Source organism: Cryptomeria japonica, chromosome 4 (genome assembly GCF_030272615.1).
Source record: "Cryptomeria japonica chromosome 4, Sugi_1.0, whole genome shotgun sequence".
Lineage (NCBI taxonomy): Eukaryota > Viridiplantae > Streptophyta > Pinopsida > Cupressales > Cupressaceae > Cryptomeria > Cryptomeria japonica.
Window position 1 is genome coordinate 539,019,830 of NC_081408.1, and position 19,158 is coordinate 539,038,987.

Genomic DNA, 19,158 nt, shown 5'->3' on the forward strand with positions numbered 1-19,158 from the left:
CTTCAATGAATTGGAGAAGATCTTCTTCCTCTAGAGCCAACTTGATTTGAACCTTCCATGCAGTAAATTTGAGATTCCCATCATGCCTATCTTCAACTTTCAGCCCCACTGACCTGACCTGCAAATGCGACAACAATCTAGAAATAAAGGAGTACTAAATTCTAAAATCTGAAAGATGATCTAGCCTATAGCTCTAATACCATGTTAATTTTAACACTTTCAGATTAACTAAACTCAGAAAATCAGAATTTGTTTACTGATTAGATTAATTAGATTAGCGATTTATAGTTTCAGATTTAAGCATAGTAAGGAAAGAGAATGAAATAAAGACAAGACACAGTTACCCTGGGAAAACCTCCTAGGAGGAAAAACCCAGCCAGAAAGGATCCTCGGATTTGATTATGGATTATGGTTATGCAATCATTACAACACTTATCTCAAGAATTTGTAGAAGCAGATGTTGCTGTCATAGAAAGAATGACAGATTGGTTGGCTGTCACATGTGTGTTGGTTGTTGCTGGCTTGCTGCTCCTTTAACCCAGATTTGCAAACCTTCAAGGAATTCGCACTATCTTCACTAAGTTCGTTGACTTCTAATGATGGAATTCACACCTCAACTAGCAGATCCAAATTGCTGGTGTAGCAGATATAATTGTTGTAGGTGCAGATGTAGTCTTTCTTTTTGAAGTTTGCATTATCCAGACATGTATATTTCGCATGAAGTAAGAACTGAATTGAATGATTTGTGATGGGGGTTATATATATGTGGAGCAAACCCCTTTAACATGTCGGCTTGCAAAATAGATTAAAACCTTTTAATTATTTAATTTATTTAATTTGCTTAATGCGAAATGTTTAGGATAGGCCCTATCATGATGGCGTGTAGACTTTAGTGTAGCGTGGAGGTGAAGCATGGAGATATAGGGCCCAGCCCTTATGCGTTGGAGAAGGGGCTGGCCCCCTTAGGCAGATTTCAATGTTGCCCAAGGCAATTGGAATCCGCCACCCTAATTACAAACAACAATCAACACTTGCATATATATATATAGAACAAATAAATCAAATTATATGCCATCACTGTCATTTACTAAAACACTAATCATTATTCTACCTAATAGCTGTAGTAGCAGACAGATCTGACAAGCGTCAGATCTGGTTTGCCACTGTATGTGGAGTTAAGTATGAGTGGCTTACGAATCATAGACTGTATTAGTATTATCCTTAAATATTACTATTAAATCCTCCATAACAAATATTATATATTAAGCACATCCCACGCATACCACCAAGAACAAAGATGCTACTGCCTGTAACTTAATAACAGTTCTGATCTAATCCAATCCATGGTCTTTATATATCTCCGTATATGCTACCCCAAAACTCTTCTTATATTTCAGATTTCTGTATATTTTTTATGTATATGCTGTTCTATTTCGAGCATTAATCACACATATTATTCTCATGATAGATCTATTTTTTATGTATTCCTTACTTCCCCCCCAATCAATTACGATTCACAACCTTTAAATATACCTATATTTCATTATAAAGACATGCCTCTTCATTGAAGAGTTTTCCAAAGATAAGTCGCATCTTATCAAAATAAGTTGACTTTTTAGTAATCGCACCTTTTAGTTATACTTTGATTGGTTACTTAACAAATCATAATCTCATTTTCTTAATGATCCTACTGGTCATTTGATAATTCTTAAACAGATGGATCATTATAATGTAACCGTCTCTCATATAGTTGACCCAATCGACCATCTCAATAATAAGTAACTTTGAATTGTTTTATCTTTGTTCTCAACGGACGTAAGTTTATTAAATCATATAATCAATGAATACATTTCTCAATCTGATCAATGCTCATAGTTGGGTTGTTCTATTAATATCTTGCTCACCTTGTATATCCTTCGATGCATTACATATTCTTTGGTTCTATGAAATTGACCGTTGCCTGATATTTGTTCATTGGTAAGCACTGCTCTGAGTCAAGTCCTGTTTGCATATTTCTCTATACCAGATCATGATTATTTATATCACATTTCTTTTTACATATTCATTGATATTTAATAAATCACTTAGTAATATTCTCCACCATCTTGTTCACACATATATGTAATATTATAAGATAAAAATACACTATAAGGTTCATCATATTAATAATAAATATTAATTAATTAAAAAATAATATTTAATAATTTCAAATAATCTTTTGTTTGATAATTATCATATTAATAATAATTACTTTATTTAGGTTATATATATATATATATATATCGATCAAGGAGGAGACATGACATGAACTCCTGAAATTGTTAAACAGAGTGCAGTATCATACTATCAAATGTATTTACAAATAATTTACAGCGAACTGTAAAAACAGAATGAAGTGTCATATTATCAAATGTGTATTTACAGCAAATTGTAAAAACAGAATGAAATATCATATTATCAAATGTATTTACAAATAATTTTCTTACAAATACTCTTAAAATTAAAGAAACTATAGTATATGAATTTAAAAAATAAAAAATAAAAAATGCTTACTTGTGATAGAATCCTGATTGCAAGAGGTTGGAGGAACAAATAATATTGGCCGTGGAGGCACCACCATGTACGAGCACAACTACCATGATTTCTTCCTGCGATGAACCTACCAAACTCTTTCCTAATATTATCCATCACTGCTGGATCAGAGAAGATTCTTCAGAATGCCAAATTGTACCCATAAGAAACTTCACTATCTCTATATGGCACAATTCTCCCTAGAAAAGAAAGTATCTATATCCTATAGTATTTGGGGGATAATGCATGTGCAAGGAGAGGCAATGGTGTGTTCATCTTGTTCCAACAGTGGTGAATGATTTTTTCCACACCTTGGAAAAATGTTTCTTTCGGATCATTCTCTTTTTGTGCTATTATGACCTTTATTTTTTTTATCATGGAGTCAATGCGATTATAGATTTCTCCCAAACATGATCGATTTGTATCAGCAAACCTAATCATACTCATGATAGACTCAATGAAACTTAAGGCATAGTCCACACGAGCCCACCAATCATCATCTAGGATCAACGACTTGACTAGTGAACTTATAGGTCCTCTCTAAATTTGATTGCTTCTAGATACTCCATTGGTGGCTAATGGCCATGGCGCCCAATGCCTCTCGCACCTTCACAAGTCGTCTCAAAACAATTGAGTGTGATGCAAATTGGATCTCAATAACCTAATGTTGTGTAAAAAAATAAATTAGTAACACATTAAAATATAACCATGGCATAAATTAAATTTAAAAATAAAATAAATTTACCTTCAACAACTCAAAATTTGAGAAAATCCTAAAATGCCTGACATATGATGGTTTGTCAAAAACATTTGGATCTCCTCACCCTCAATGTATATAGCTTTCACCCACTCTATTTGAGCGTCAATTGCTTGCATCACCAAGTTAAGGGAATGTATGGTACATGGTGTCCAAAAAATGTGTGCACACCTTTTGTCAACCAAAGCACCTATGGCCCTTATCTTTTTCACATTATCTGTAACGATTTAAACATTTTCAAGACCAATCATCTCTATGGACTCAATGAGGATTTTAGAAATGAATTTTGTGTCCTTGAATCGCCCCTCAGAATCAATCACCTTCAAAAACATTGCCAGTTTGGGGAACACAACAATAATAGTTATTAAAGATCTTGCAATCTTTTCATCCATCAAAAATAATGGACACTCCTATTTCAATCCAAGAATCCCTAATTGGTTTGGGTGATGTCTCTACAAAAAAAGAAATTGTCAATAAGGTGGTGTGAACCTTTTCATACCCAAGACCTATGAAACCAAAAGCTCTATTATTGATTGTCGTCAACATTTATTGCCAATATGGTGATCTCACCAAGTTGAAAGCAAGGCCATTGGCATAAATGCAACATGCAATTTTTTCCTTTATAATGCCTCTTGTTTCATTCTGAAATACCTTAACCAATGGGTATATTTTGTGGGAAGAAGGAGAGAGATCTTCTTGGACAAAGAGTATCTCATAGAAAGGATGTTGGGAGGCCATTACTGAATTTGTAAGTGCCTTCAATGATGTTTTCCTTGTTAAAGGATGATATTTAAATATTTCTCTCACTCATAGCATCAGTGGATTCTTGTTCTTTATTGAATGCGATATTTTTTTCTTTTGGCAACCCCTTTATTTTTCTATCTACATATTCTAATTGCACACCCACTTATATCACATATGTGAACTTTCATTCAACTATATGAGCTTTTAAATTGTACTCCAGACTCATTATAATTCCATAAAAGCCCCACCTTTTGGAAGTTGATCAAGCATTGTAACATATTTCCATAGAGGAGGTGCTTGATCATATTTAAGTTGTTTTATCAATGCCCACAAGACTTGAACTAGAGGCCATTCCAAATAGATAAAGATTGCAATTTATTGTTATAATAAATTTTAAAATTTTAAATTTTAAAAAAATGCAACCCTACAATATGTATAAACTAATAAAAGTTCAAAATGAACACCAAAAAAACATTATAAAAATTCTTGAAACTTGTTTAAATTTTTTTACACTTGAAAAAATCTTTTAAAAAACCCAAAGAATTAGTTGAAATATCTAGCTTAAATGAATAGATCTCCTTTGTGCCAGTTATATTCACCCCTTTGGCACTTTGTGATCATTCTCCTTCAAAAAAAACAAATTCCTTTCAAAATGCAATAATGGTTTAGCAAGAATAAATTTGTGTGAAATGGAGTTGTGTTTGTCAAACAACAAACAATAAGGGGTGTGTTTTAGGGTTTAGATTTCTTTTGGTGTTTTTTTAATGTTTTTTGGTTTTAAAAATCACATTTTAATGTCTTTTTGGTGGCCCGTTGTGTTGGTGCTCCTCCGGCTGCTCCCACGCTCGGCTTGGTTGTGTACAAATCCAAGACACACAACGGGAGAACCCAACAACTTACTTAGGGTAAACACAATTCTTTTTACAAAGTATTCATTAAGGGCTCTATGAGCCAAAAACCTAAATAGAAGAATTACGAAAAAAATCTAAGAGATTTGAGAACATGTCCCTACCCATTGACAAAAGTTGCCTATCCTTTCTTTATTGGGACCCAACTAAACCATTCAAATCTACACCAATGACAATGAATATGCTATAAGAGCAGGCCTATCTCAATGCAATAAGGTGATAAAATATAATGATAACAAAATGGATGATTCTCACCAAACATGCTCTATCTTCAACCAAAAACTATATTATTAATGGTATATATGCTATCAAACATGGAACCTGTATCTTAAGAACATTGATTTCAAAGTCCATATGAACCAGAAGCCATGATTGTAATTCCCATCCACAGCAATATTAACTACAAACATGCATCATTGTGGAACACAATGGTAGCATGTAATCACAATAGTCTTCAATATAAAATTCTCTGGAAATTCCATGTCAATTCACTAGAAGGACTTACGGGTAGCAATGAAACCTACAAAGTATTTTAAGTCTGTTTATTAGAAGACCATGAGAAAGGATATTGATAAGAATGTCACAACTTGTGATAAGTTTCAGCTTAGTAAAGCTAAATGATTACCTTCCACAAGAAATCCAGTATCCTTATCAATAGTCAACAATAAAGCAAAAGATAAATCATACATTTGTTTTCACAACTGCCTCAAATCCCCAAACCACAATTGTTCTAGATAGACTGATTAATAAGGATAGATTTATACTTGATAAATCACTAAAAAGACATTATATCTTGTGCCAATACTTAATGCCAAAGTACTTTTTAACTTTGAAGCACCAACTAGTATTGTGCAACAGACCCCAAATTAATAAGAAATGTCTGAAAGATATTTTCTATCACCTGGAAACCATTATGCAAATGAACCTTATTAATGGATATTGCCTACAATCAACTAGACAAACATAGAGTATATAAAGTATCAAAGATAGTTTAAGACAAACACTATTCAAACAAAAGGCTACCCTTTTGAAAGTTTACAAACCAAACTCATTCAGGGTGATGAGACTTTAAAGAGAAGATGTTGTTATCGCCCTAAGAAGGCCTTACGAACAAAGAGGAGCCAATACTGCAAAATTAACTACTAGAAGAATTCTCTAGACTAAAATGTGACTTGAACCTAAATAGACCCAAGAACCGTGCCAACATTATTAATGCATTTACAATGAAGCCTACAAAATCAAGTATGTTCTCCCTCCTGGCTGGCCTACCACTAAATACAACACTTATTGAGGTGATTGGACCAGTCTTTGTATGTCAGGTTCTGACTCTAAATTTCCATAATTACTGCATACATCTATTTATACCAATGTTCCATGGGGACACATTCTTAAGGAACGTCCACAAGAAGGGACATCACCTGCTTTAGGAATGGACAGCCTGCAATATTTGGAGCAGAGAAACGAAAATCACCAGAAATCGCCCAAACTCGGCGAGTCCGAGTCCGAGTCCGAGTCCGAGTCACCCCCCCACGAGTCCAGCAAACTTGGACTCGGACTCGGACTCGGCCGAGTCTGGGGTCCAAACTCGGCCAGACTCGCCAGACTCGGCCAAACATAGACTGGGGTCCAAAATCTTTAAAAATCTCTAAATTTCTTGAGTTTTTCACTTTCTCGAGTCCAGCCGAGTCTGACTCCGAGTCCCAAGTCCAAGTCAGAGTCGGGCTTGCGGAGTCCGAGTCCGAGTCCGAGTCCCATTTCTTTGATTTGGAGCATAAAAATAAAAAATAGATAACTTTTTTTAAATACTAATCCCCCAGTAAAAATCATTAAAGGAGAGGACTGCTGTTGCAAATTCAGCATATTAATTTTAAAATTTCACTGCCTTTTAATTTGTTTGAGTTATTTTTAATTTTAATAGAGGTCTCTGAAATCCGGAAAGTTTTTAGAACTGGACAATCTGTGCCATTTAATGCATAAAGTTTTAAACAGGTTAAACTTTTTTTTAATGCTAAATCCACCCAAAAGTCTTAGGGACAAACGGCATTGCAAATTCAGCCCATTGTATTTAATTCTTAAAATTTCATCTTTATTTAATCTGTTAAGGTTGTTTAGTAACGATCCCCAAATTCAGGGAATTGTTTTGCTGTCCACATGCTCAAGAATTTTTTTTGCTGATTCCCAAAATCTAGGAAATTATTAGCACTAAACATTTGGCGCATAAAAATAAAAAAGTTAACATCAAAATATGCTAAAATTTCGGTAATAATTTATAACGAGAGGATTGCCATTGCAAATTGAGTACTTGTATTTAATTTTTTTTAATGTTCGTCTTCATTTAGAATCTTTAAGTCATTTTAATCAAGGTTCCCAAATTCCAGGAAACTTTTTGCTGTCCACAAAATCCAGGAATTTTTTTGCCGTACACAAAATCTAGGAAACTTTCAGCTGTACCAAAATCTGGGAACCTTCTAGCTGTACCCGAAATTTGGATAATTTATTGCCATCCCAAAATCTGAAACTTTTCACCATCACCAAAGCAGGGTCCCCCTGCCTGGGAAACTCAGAACTAAACACTGATTTATAGCACATACATACATAGTTCCACACACTTCTCTACCATTAAATGCCTCGTTTATTATCAAGGATGATGGGGATTCAAAAAGGTAATTTTGTCAGACTATATTGTCAACATCAGTGTAAGTCATATTGATGAGCTAACTGATGTTGACCAGATTTTTTAATATGCTATTTGAAAGTTGTTTGATCAAGCATGCATGTGATTGGCTGTTGTGTAATGTCCCTTTTCAATATTTCATAAAACCTGCAACTTTTTGTATTTCCTATCTATGCAAGGAATAAGAACTTCCAAGCTTCCCCTTTAAATTTACTTAACTCTAATAAATCACTGACTTTTTATGTAAACAATAACAATGGAGCTCGCAATTTCGATGATATATGACTGAATAATGGCAAAAGCCTTAAATATCAGCATTTGTTTTTGGCAACCCCTATTGCAAATAATATTATTATTGTAGCTAGCTCGACACTTATAAAATACAAATTTAAATAGCAGGTAACACAGCCAGAACCATCATGCATACAGTTTAAATAACACGAATGAAAGGAAGCAATAACAAAGATCTAACTCACAAACTTACAGCAACAATGAACTGAACAGAAGACTGTGGTGGTACAGCAGATACAAGCAATGCCACAAATATAAAAATTGTTGTGGCAAGAATCAACACCAAAATCATACTATGAACTGCTGTTATAAATATGATGATTGCTGATACAAACTGTTGGTATAACTATCACTTGTACCAAAAAGAAGTGCAATGGTTACACCGATAGTAAAATATCCTAGAAAAAAGTTGAAAGTTGAAACCATAGACTGAAGTTGTCTTGTTGAAATTGTGGACTTTTACATAGTATTGTTATTGTCATCTCATCACAAAATAGAAAGGGACAACTTTAATAGAATGTTTACAAAACAAATACGGGATTGATATAAATAAAATTAGACTTGTTTTTTTTGTTTTTGGTTCCTTGATCATGCATAAACTATATCACCTCATATGCAATTATCTACTCTACGCAATACACTATCCTATAATCAACAACAATTATTAATTAAAAAATGAACCACCTGATCCTAAAATCAACAAGAATTATTAATAAATAATCAACCACCTGAAAATAGTGCTCTAACTGCATGAAACTTTCTAAATTAGTTCTTTGAATTATTAGAAAAGAGTGCATGGAATTCACTATTTTGGTTGCACTTAAACTATTTGTTATTCTAGAAATCACAACGCTTATCCAACAATCTTTAAGATTGGTCATCTTGTTGAGTACATCTTTCACTCTAACAAAATAATCATTTGCACCATGGAATTCACTATTTTGGTTGCACTTAAACTATTTGTTATTCTAAAAATCACAACACTTATCCAACATTATTTAAGATTGGTCAACTTGTTGAGTACATCTTTCACTCTAACATAGTAATCATTTACATTATCAGCTTATTTCATCTTCAAGGTTTACAACTTAACAACTTTGACTTGATCACTACCGTGATAAGCTTCTTCTACAGTTGTTCAAGAATACATTGTTGTCTTTACACTCGTAAAAAAATTCTAGAAATAAATTTTATCTAGAGTTGTTTGAATATGGAATAAGGCTTGGGAATCCTTCTTTTAAGCTTCCTTCTTAGCTGAGGGTGGTCCAATCAACTGACTCTTGATAACATGTTTTCACAATTTTCCTAAATCTTTTCTGATCAAAAGAGTTACAATCTTGATACTTCAAAAATCAGTCATTTCCATTAAATTATGAAATAAACAAAGAGTTATAATGTTCAACAAAATCAATTATTAGAAAAGTCTCAAATGAAAGATTTATATCCTGCAAAACCTAAACACCCACTTGTTCAGATCAAATGAAGAATTAAAAAAATCCACTATATTCTTACTTGCAATAAAAAATTTGCAAATCACGACACATATTACTCAGTCAAGGCAAAATTGCTTACAGAACAACAAATCACCCTTTGTTGATTAACTGATTAGAGGAAACCACGCTTGGAATTTAATGGTCTATATGGCCATTTTTTCACTTTTAGCTTACAAGTTGTCGATTCTAGTCTCCACTCCCAAACCCCCTCATTTTAATCAAATTTATTATATGACAAGAGATCCCAATAACTGGTGGGGGTCTCAAAGCAATTACTCCAATGGGATTGAGGGATAGTGCCCCTCATGGGGGTCTAGGGGCAAAACCCCCAGCAGGATCGGGGAACAACACCCCTTGTGGGGTTTTGGGGGCAATGCCACCAACAAATTCAAAGGGCAATGCCTCTCGTGGGGGTTTGGAGGAAATACCCCAATTGTTATTTCTTATTATCAGCATATTTGGTGCCTGAACACCCATTCAACACCAAACCTAGTTAGCCAAACTTGTCATTCCCTCCATCTAAGGCCATAAACTAACCCAACAAATGACGGAATGGACTGATGTTGCATAGATCTGAAGCTGTTCAGGTCTGATTGTTCAAAATACATCACCTGAAAAGAATAACAATTGTAAGACAACTTGTCTATTGCTTTTAGGAAGAGTTATTGGGTTCAAGCCATAAAATTTGTGCTGCAATTTTGATCTTTGATTTCCTTTCATGCCCTAGGCAGACTTTGTCAAGCTATATTTGACATTTTTCCTTGAGGACTATAGCAACTTTCTTCTGATTATATGACTCTGAAACTGAAGAAACACGCACACTTATACTAAGAGGGGGAGTGAATCAATATAAGTCTATTTTAACTTCTTCAAACTGGATACCATAAGCATATCAATTGCACACAATATCAATAACATACAATGCAAAAATTATGCAACACAAAAATCTATAGACGTAAGAGAAACAGGATTTTGGGTGGAAACCTTTATAGGAGAAAACCACGGTAAAATATTGCTTGTATGAAACCTTCTTACAAATTTCGTAGGCAACAATCCTTAGGAGACACCAATCCCACCTTCTCTATCCCAAAACACCATGGAACATGGTCAGAATGAGATTAATGGTAGAACTTCAAAGCTGTTTTAACCCTTTTCAACGGCACGAATCAACACCTCCAGCTTCTGGGGTGGGAGGTATGATATTCTCACAACATATGCCAATAAAAAACTGAATAACCCATCTATAATGTTTAACGTCTCAATGTTGGTTCATTTACCAACCCATCTATAATGGTTAACATTTCAATGTTGGTTCATTACCCAGAAAAGTTACATTTTATAGTCCTCTCTAAAAACTATGAGCTTGCCTGATATATTCATTGAAACTGTGGAAATCACTTTTTTGGGAAATTTCATCACATTTTTATCTTTTATGTAATGCACCGAAGTTGTTGCACATCTCCTACATGTCTCTTGTCTTGTACGAATGAGTTGAAAGTTGAAATCAATCTATGGAAGGATAAGAATGTAACATGAACCTCACCTTATGATAAATATAGGCACAAATATTCAAATACAATAAATAATCATGTCAAGGTGAAATTCATTTTCTCCTCTATATGCTCTAGTGTGCTATTTTAAACAGCTTGTAAAAAATCCACATAAGATTGTTATCAGTTTTCATATGCAGAGAGACTGTTTCCATAGAATTAGGGAGCCTTGAGGCTTTGATTATTCCAAAAAGGTGGTTCAAATATAGCATATACAAAAAACACAATGATAAAAATGACAGTCTCCAAATTATCCTTTAAAATCATGCATAAAAATTCCCAGTGGAAACAAACCAGCTACCTTAACTCATCTTCTTGCTTCAGCTCAACAAGCACCTTGGAGATGCATTTTTGCCCTTGACAAGAAATATTCACTAGTTTATATAGATTTAATTTTATACAATGTTCCACGGGCGTTGGGGACGGGGGGATGCGGGGACGCGTTTCCGGGACGGGGGGACCAAGGGCCTAAGTTTGGGGATGGCGGGGGGACGACGGCGGCGGGGGGGTGGCGGGGTGGTGGTGCTGATATAGTTATACATATACATATAGTACTTGAAAAACTAGTTTTGAAAAGATGTATGACAGTATTACAGACTATAGTATAAGAATTACATTTCAAATGAGACTATAGGAAATTTGAAATGCTAAATCTAAATACCAAGATTTCTTCAATGCTAATTGTGTTGTTATATGGAGCCTAATCAGACTCGGAGGTTAAATTTTCCCTACTTCTATCGGCACGGTTTCCCCCTATATTTTTCAACGGGGGTTTGGGGGCAGCGCCCCCAAGTTGCGGTCAAGGGGCATCGCCCCTTGTGGGGTCAAGGGGGCGGAGTCGAGGGGCAGCGCCCCACGAGGCCAAAAATACTTTTATTATTTTCTAAAGGCGTCAGGTGTTATTTTTCTCTTGGCCCACGTCCAATTAGGGTTACCCCTTAACCCCCCCAAAAGTCACATGTTTTTTCAAAACTGCTTTTTTGTGGTTAGCTTTGACGTGGGAACGTGGGAGATGCCTGGGCGTCTCCCTATCCCTCGAGAGACGTCTGGGCGTCTCTCGAGGAGACGCCCAAACGTCCCGGCGACGCTTGGGTGGCGGTGGCAGGACGACAGGGGACGTCGCGTCCCCGTCCCCCCGTCCCCAAGACGTTTCTGGTGGGGGGACGCATCTCCATGGAACACTGATTTTATAATATATATAAAATACACTGAGAGATATCCTTCTCAATGCACCTATTAGAATTTAGGGAAAAGAAATATTAAAAATAGGCACCTCAAGAAGGATATCTTTTAGCGAATTTTATATATATTATAATATTAAATATATATAAGCTAGTAGCAGTCAAAACGCAACGTGGAAGACATTCAAATAAGACAATATATATTTATATAGTATTGTATTATTAGATAGAATTATGGCAATATATAATTATATTAGTATAAAGATAAATCATGGTGTTTGGATACGGATTCTATAATAAAGCTTTGTTTTAAGATTAGGATTAAGGTTTGATTAGGGTTATGGGTTATGTTAGCATAAAGATTCAATTAGGGGTGAGGTTCAATTAGGTTTTGATTAGGGACAGGATCAAGGTTAGGTTGGATTTAGGATTAACAGTTAGGGTTCAAGTTCAAGATAGGGTTTAACTATGGTTAGGGTTAATTATAGGGTTAGGTTATCATAAGTGTTCAATTACATTTGGATTAGGATTAGTGTTAAGTGCTCAATTACATCCTTTGTTTCTCTCTACAAATTAAGTGCATGTTTTGTGGCTTCCTCCTCCAAAGACAGTCCTCTGTCAAAAAATCCATAATAAATAGCTTCAGAGAACACCCACTCTTATGTCAACCTAAAACTACAATCAAGGAATCCTGAGTTCACTGAGTCTTTTTTTTAATACAACCAAAGCAATCCACAAAATACCTAGAAAATTTCTTTGAGCTGAGCTTCCATACCATCCTATTCAGAAGTTCTCCATCTCCGCTATGCTGCTGCCCTCAGAGAATTATCTTCTTCCCATTCTTATCCCTGAGTTCTCCCTCCACCACCAAATAAAATTGCATGCTCGCTATCTCACCTCTCCCCCTCAATATAACTCCTCCCAATGTAATGCTTGACTCCTCAACTTCCTGCTCAACCATCAACGAAGAAAAAGAGTTTGTGTAACAGCAAGAGTTGATTTCACTTTTTTCGTTTGCAACTGTCAGCAAATCTTTTTGATGTACACGGACTCGTTCACTCCCTGCTGCCACTGTAGGGTACACCTCTTGGCATAAAAATAACTAAGGAAAAGAAAAAATGACAAGGAATGCAAGGAGAAAAAGTGCATAAAGAAGTAACAAAACAGAGAAACAAAAATAACTAATAAGTGAGGGAAAAAAAAAGCAATGGAAAAAGATGAGAAGAGGAGGAATCTGCCTTACTTTCTGCAAGTTTAAAAAATGTTTTCCATGTGTACTTTGCTCAATCCCAGACCTTGAATGTTTACCTTGCAAACTATGAACATTTGTTACACTTTTTACCAAGGACAAAAAGAGTGCCATGTTCAAGTGAGATCAATTTGCAAGTAAGCAAACAGGATAGAATCATCAATAAATCCTATTGGGATGAAGACTATGTTCCCGGGTTCGCCTCTTTTGGTCCACACACCCAAACTGGGTTCACCTAGGTTCAGGTTCACCTTGGGTATGTACCTTGGTATTTGGGTTCGTCGGGTACGAATCCAAGTGTATCCAAAGGCGGCTGAGCACCAAAACATAACAAAAACAGACATTTTTGACCCTTTTTTGCGTTTAAAAACCCTAAAATGTTCCTAAAAGCACCCCTTCTATTGTTGGGTTCTCCTCACACATTGATCAATGATGAAGTACCATACTATTAAATGTATTTAGTTTTATAGTTCTGAATATTTCTTTAAATTTTTGCATATAACATGTATATACATCAGAGTTCCGTGACTCGCGGCGAGTCACGCGAGTCAGCGGGCCGAGTGACCCCTCCTGGGTCACGGTGACCTTGACCCCGGCTCGAATGGGTCAGGGGGCGTGACTCACCTGACTCGCCAAGTCCGAGGGTCGTGACCCGGCCAGTGTCACTAAAAAAAGTCTATAGATTTATTATTTATTTTGAGAAAATCCTTAAGGGTCGGCCAGCACTGTAAAGTGTAAACCCTGAGACAGCCCTTTAAAACCATATAATTATTTCTTAATTAGCCACTGATATATTTTCAATTGGGTCCTTAAAGAAATCACTGTTCTTAATTGGGTTGGCCATAAATAATTATGGCCCATAATTATCACTTATTTAGGGTTGTCTTGCATAATTTAGTCACCTAGGGTTTTATTATCTAAGCTGCAGCGTGCTAGTTTTACTTACTGTGTTTTCTTCTCTTATGACAAGCCCTAACCTTGGGCGGGGATATGACACTCTCGGTTCAAGGAGGTTGTCTTTTCACATTATCACATATTTGCAAATTCTGTTACAGATTTTTAGTTAATTGTGGCACTGACCAGGAGCCTAATAAGCTACTATAACTATGTATAGTAGTCACACTTCCTCTTGGTGAGATACTGACAAAAATTAAAGTGTAGAGCTCCTTAATATTTCAATATTGGAAACATTCTATCCATAATTTGAACGTCTGCAATATGTAATAAAGTGACCTTTATGAAGTCTAAAGGTGATGTTTATTAGATCCTTTGGTTCATGTGTTTTATTTCATTTAAATATTGTTTGGCATAGCTCATGGGGAAGAGTATTTCAAAGAATTCAATGGTTGTTTCTCATTGCTGTGTGGTTCCAATGCTTGTTATTTTTCAGGCACTTAGCAGTGATCTAGGTGTTTAGGCTCTTCTTATTAAGGTGTTTGTCTTTTGCCATGGCTTGCAAGTACTAATCCTAAAAAAGCCACGATCCTCTACAAAAAGGGCAAGAATCAAACCTAAGAGTGAAAGCCATTTTCGCCTACAATAAATTGGCAGTGCTAGAGTTCATAAAAGAAGTATTAGGTGATTACAGATTAAGACTTACAGGTCTTTGAGGTCAAAGATTGCTCTCCATGAGGACTTATGGCCAACTCAACAACAACTATTCCCAATGGAAGGCCTTGACCCTAGCTTCTTCAACTGTCCTTACCTATCCACTTTGGTGACATATCCTTAATGAGCATTCTATGAGGATGTTGAGAAAGTTTTAGAAGGCCTCATGGTGACCCATAATAAGGATCGCCTTAAGGTGTTGAGTGACTTTACCATCTGTCTTTTGTGGTAACTATATTCATTGTGTGCAATGCACGCCAACGTTGTTCCATGTCATTCGATCCCTTGATGTGTTGACTTCACCACCTTAGGAGGATGCTAGAGGGTGAGTGATGTTCAAATTGAAGTATTTGGGGAGGTGAGGTAAACTCAAGAATGAATTGTTAGGGTTCATGTTGAAAGCCCCTAGGTAAGTCCGATTGGCTCATTGAGTCCACCGATCCAGTCTTCACTAATGAGGACCTTGAGTGGGTTGACCAGGCAGACAGAAAGGCTGAGGCTGTGGCTATGGCAGAGGAGGAGGATAGAGCACGATCAGGCACAGCACCTATGGCTACTCAAACTGGCACATCACAGGTAGAGACTATGGCTACTCAGTCATCCAAGACCTACCTTAGACGCCTTTCTAGGAGGCAGATAGACGAGGCTGAGCCAGAGCCTGAGCCATAGACTTGTTTTTGTTTACACTTTACAGTTACATATATGTTTGGGAACATTTGAAGTCATGGATTTTATATACATTGGACAACATTTATAACTCTATATATCTATGTTTTCTAATTCCTTCAGCTACAATTTACATTTCTACGCATGTGATGGATGTATGTTTATGTATGTGATCAAATTAGCTTCTATTTGATGATGTTATAGTGTCTTTAAGCTTAATTCAATAATGGGTGTATGAAACAAGTTTTAACTTTTAAATCGTTAAAAATCTCTAAATTTCAAGGGTTTTCCTATTTTGTCGAGTCATTGCCGAGTCCGAGCTGAGTCACGAGCCGAGTCAGCCTTGCCGAGTCAGAGCCGAGTCCGAGTCTGGGAACTTTGATATACATACATAATATATATATATATATATAGACAAACCCGACCCACGAACCGGGTTCGTGTACCCGAACCCAAACTAGTAACTTAGGATGAAGACCAAGCAGGCCAAAACGAGGCCTGCCAGCTCATTTCACCAGAATCTGGGCAAAAGTTTAAATATATCAAGTATTTGATAATAAAAATATTTACACATAATGCTTTACTAAAATTGCTGGGGTTTGTGTACCAAAAAATTGCTGGGTTTTTTATGAGTCCAAGTCCTAGCTAAAAAACAGCCTTCTGAGTCTGGTAACTAAGGGATGAACAATTAGTACAATATCCTCAAGGAACATTGACAGGATTAGCATGTCAAACTGTTGTTTAATTGCTCCAAGTCTATGTGGAGTCAAATCTTGATATAGGCAATTATATCACTACAGATTTCATGTACAAACTGCAAAAAAATTAAAAAAGTTTCTGTTGAACCAGCAACTATAATATCAAGAATATTTCTTCGAGTACAGCAACAAATATAAGCAAACTGTATCTAGATTATGCCCAAAAACCTCTTATTCATCAGTAAACAGTCAAATAACTAACCATTCTGTTTCCTTGCGTCTCTTTATAAATTCATCCGCAACCTGTTACCAAACATAATATGATAATTAGAATAATGTAGCAGTTGACTTTCATTTGGCTAAACCTTGAAAAATAATTCTAGCGAACACAAACTAAGTGAAATACTAGCACATCAATTCTTTCAACTAGAAGTGTCGAAAATGAAGTTGTCAGTACACAGGTGAAAGTTAACATTTAATTCTGCAATGATACTGCAAGAATAGACTTTCTGGCCTGAAAATGAAGTGAAATGGTGAGAGTCCAAAGCTGCCTTTCTCCCATATTAGATAGAAAGCAAATGCGACTGCTCATATATCTTGCATGATTATGAAAATCTTCTTTACATAAAAAAGGGGCACCTTATATAGCTTTAAATATAAAGACAGCAAGTTGTTAAAATTGTGAAACCCAACTACTACCATGAAACAAGAATATACTTCTAAATGTTCCATTGGCATTAACAACATAATACAAATTAACTAATATTCCATGGAGCATACATACATGACGAAAACCACTATGAAGTCAAAATCCACATGAGGATATCCTAGATCCAACCATTTAGGTTCCTGAAAGCAAGCTTCATCTTTTCTAAAAGAATATGTGTAAAGTGTATTATTAACTTCAATTGCTAGAATGCTAGGTGCCTAAATGTGAAGTCCTACAAAGGTAAAATGTCTCTTTGCCCAAAATGCTAGGAAGATGGTTTAGAATTAGTACTTTATTGCGTAATTCATCAGCTAACTCTCTCTCGGTGTTCTCGTTTGGGGAGGGTTCACCCTTTCTCAAGCAGGCACCATGAGAAACTGCCCGAAACAAACATCTGCCATCACCTGGTATGCCTGCATGAATCAGAAATGAAAAGCATGTCACTATTTAAAATAAATTTTAAAATGTCCCAGCACACTTCATCTGCCTAGAAAGATTGCTTGCTAGATTTAGTAAACATAAGACTTAAGTCAACTTGCACAAAGGGACTGATCCTAGAACATGAAACATTTAAACACACCTTATTACATAGTGGCAATGCTGTAAGCAATAGCAGTGAGAGATACCAAATTTTGGAACCACTGTAATTCATCTATGGAGAGCATTTTTTAAGTAACTTTATTTATCATTTGGAGTAAATAAGAGTCACTCTAAAACAAAAGCCATCCCTTGATTCTAGTTAAGGTGGATTTTTGTTGGTTTCCAGGATCAACAGAATTAGAAGAGAAAGGTAAAGGTGGCAGGACTTGCATCGCCACAGATAACTCTTACAGACAAATGGTGGTGGGAGCACAGGCTTAACCCTTGCTGAGAGAGTTTGAAGCACTCAAGGAGGTTGTAGGAAAGCAAAAAAATGGTCATGCATCAAAGAATAAAAATACATGCACATAATATTAGGTAAATTGTTAGGATGAAATTGAGATCTAGAATGACTAATCTCCATATAGCAGGAAACTGATATGCATTTTCCTTAGGGCCCAAATTTCTTATGAGGATCACTATGCATGGGCAGAAAAGAATTGGAAGTGTATGGAGAATATGAGATTATTACTTGTCCAAAATGACACTTCATTGCAGTATTCACTAAAAAATATGATCATAATAAAGTCCTCAGTGGACGACCTTACTGCTTCTGAAATACAGGTCTTTACATTAAACACTTGCATTTTTGGGTTCAAACCAATTATGCTTTTGATTCTATCCCAAATTCTATAGGAAATTGTAGGGACCTCTAAAAACAAAAAAAATGGCTTCAATTATGTTTTTGATACTATCCTCAATTCCATAGGAAAATTGTAGAGACCTCTAAACTATTTTATGGAAAAGGGCTAATAAAACTATGATAGGTTATGACTACAGTGGACTATGCTTTGGTCAGATACTTCAGCATGCCAGTTTGTACTACAATGGACATTTCTAACAGTCAAAAAGTACATGCATATTCAATGTGATCAGTGCCGCATCAACTTAAACTGTGTACTAAAAATAGTATATAGTAAATAAACTATATTTAATATATTTGTTTCTCAAGTGTCTTTGAGAAACACAACATTAAATATTCAGTATTGCTTGAAAAAATGGAGATTTTAACTCCAAAAATTGCCAGCAAACCAGAAAATAGAAACTTTAAATTTGCTATAAAATGTTTGTACAGTAACTAATTAGTTTGCATTTTCAGTGTCCGCCAGCTAATAAAATCAGTTAAAAATATTATTGTTTTTTATAATAATATAAATATTACGTGTTACTGTTGAAATTATACGAAAAAAAATAAAAAAATTCAAACAAACTAACTTGTTTGAAATTACTACAATAGAATCACTGCCAAGGCAGTGACTAATAAGCAAATAAATGCATATACCACGCGAAGTATTATTTCAAATATTAAAAAATTATGGTATTTGAGACTTCAAAACATCAAGAAAACAAGATTCACCCAAAGAAACTGAGAATCTAATTATTCTATACGTCTACTTGTAGCTGAGCAAAGGCAAGCGAT

General features: G+C 35.5%; 1 protein-coding gene across 2 annotated transcripts in view; it reads right to left on the reverse strand.

Annotated features, from left to right (window-relative positions):
- Positions 1-19,158, reverse strand: part of LOC131068017 (OVARIAN TUMOR DOMAIN-containing deubiquitinating enzyme 4) — a 46,216-nt gene that overhangs the window by 15,553 nt on the left and 11,505 nt on the right. For both annotated transcript variants that reach the window (XM_058003218.2, XM_058003219.2), the window contains 2 exons: positions 17,391-17,512; positions 16,653-16,693 (listed from right to left, as the gene is read on the reverse strand). In XM_058003218.2, the coding sequence (XP_057859201.1) occupies positions 16,653-16,693; positions 17,391-17,512 (163 nt within the window). The remainder of the gene's footprint in view (positions 1-16,652; positions 16,694-17,390; positions 17,513-19,158) is intronic.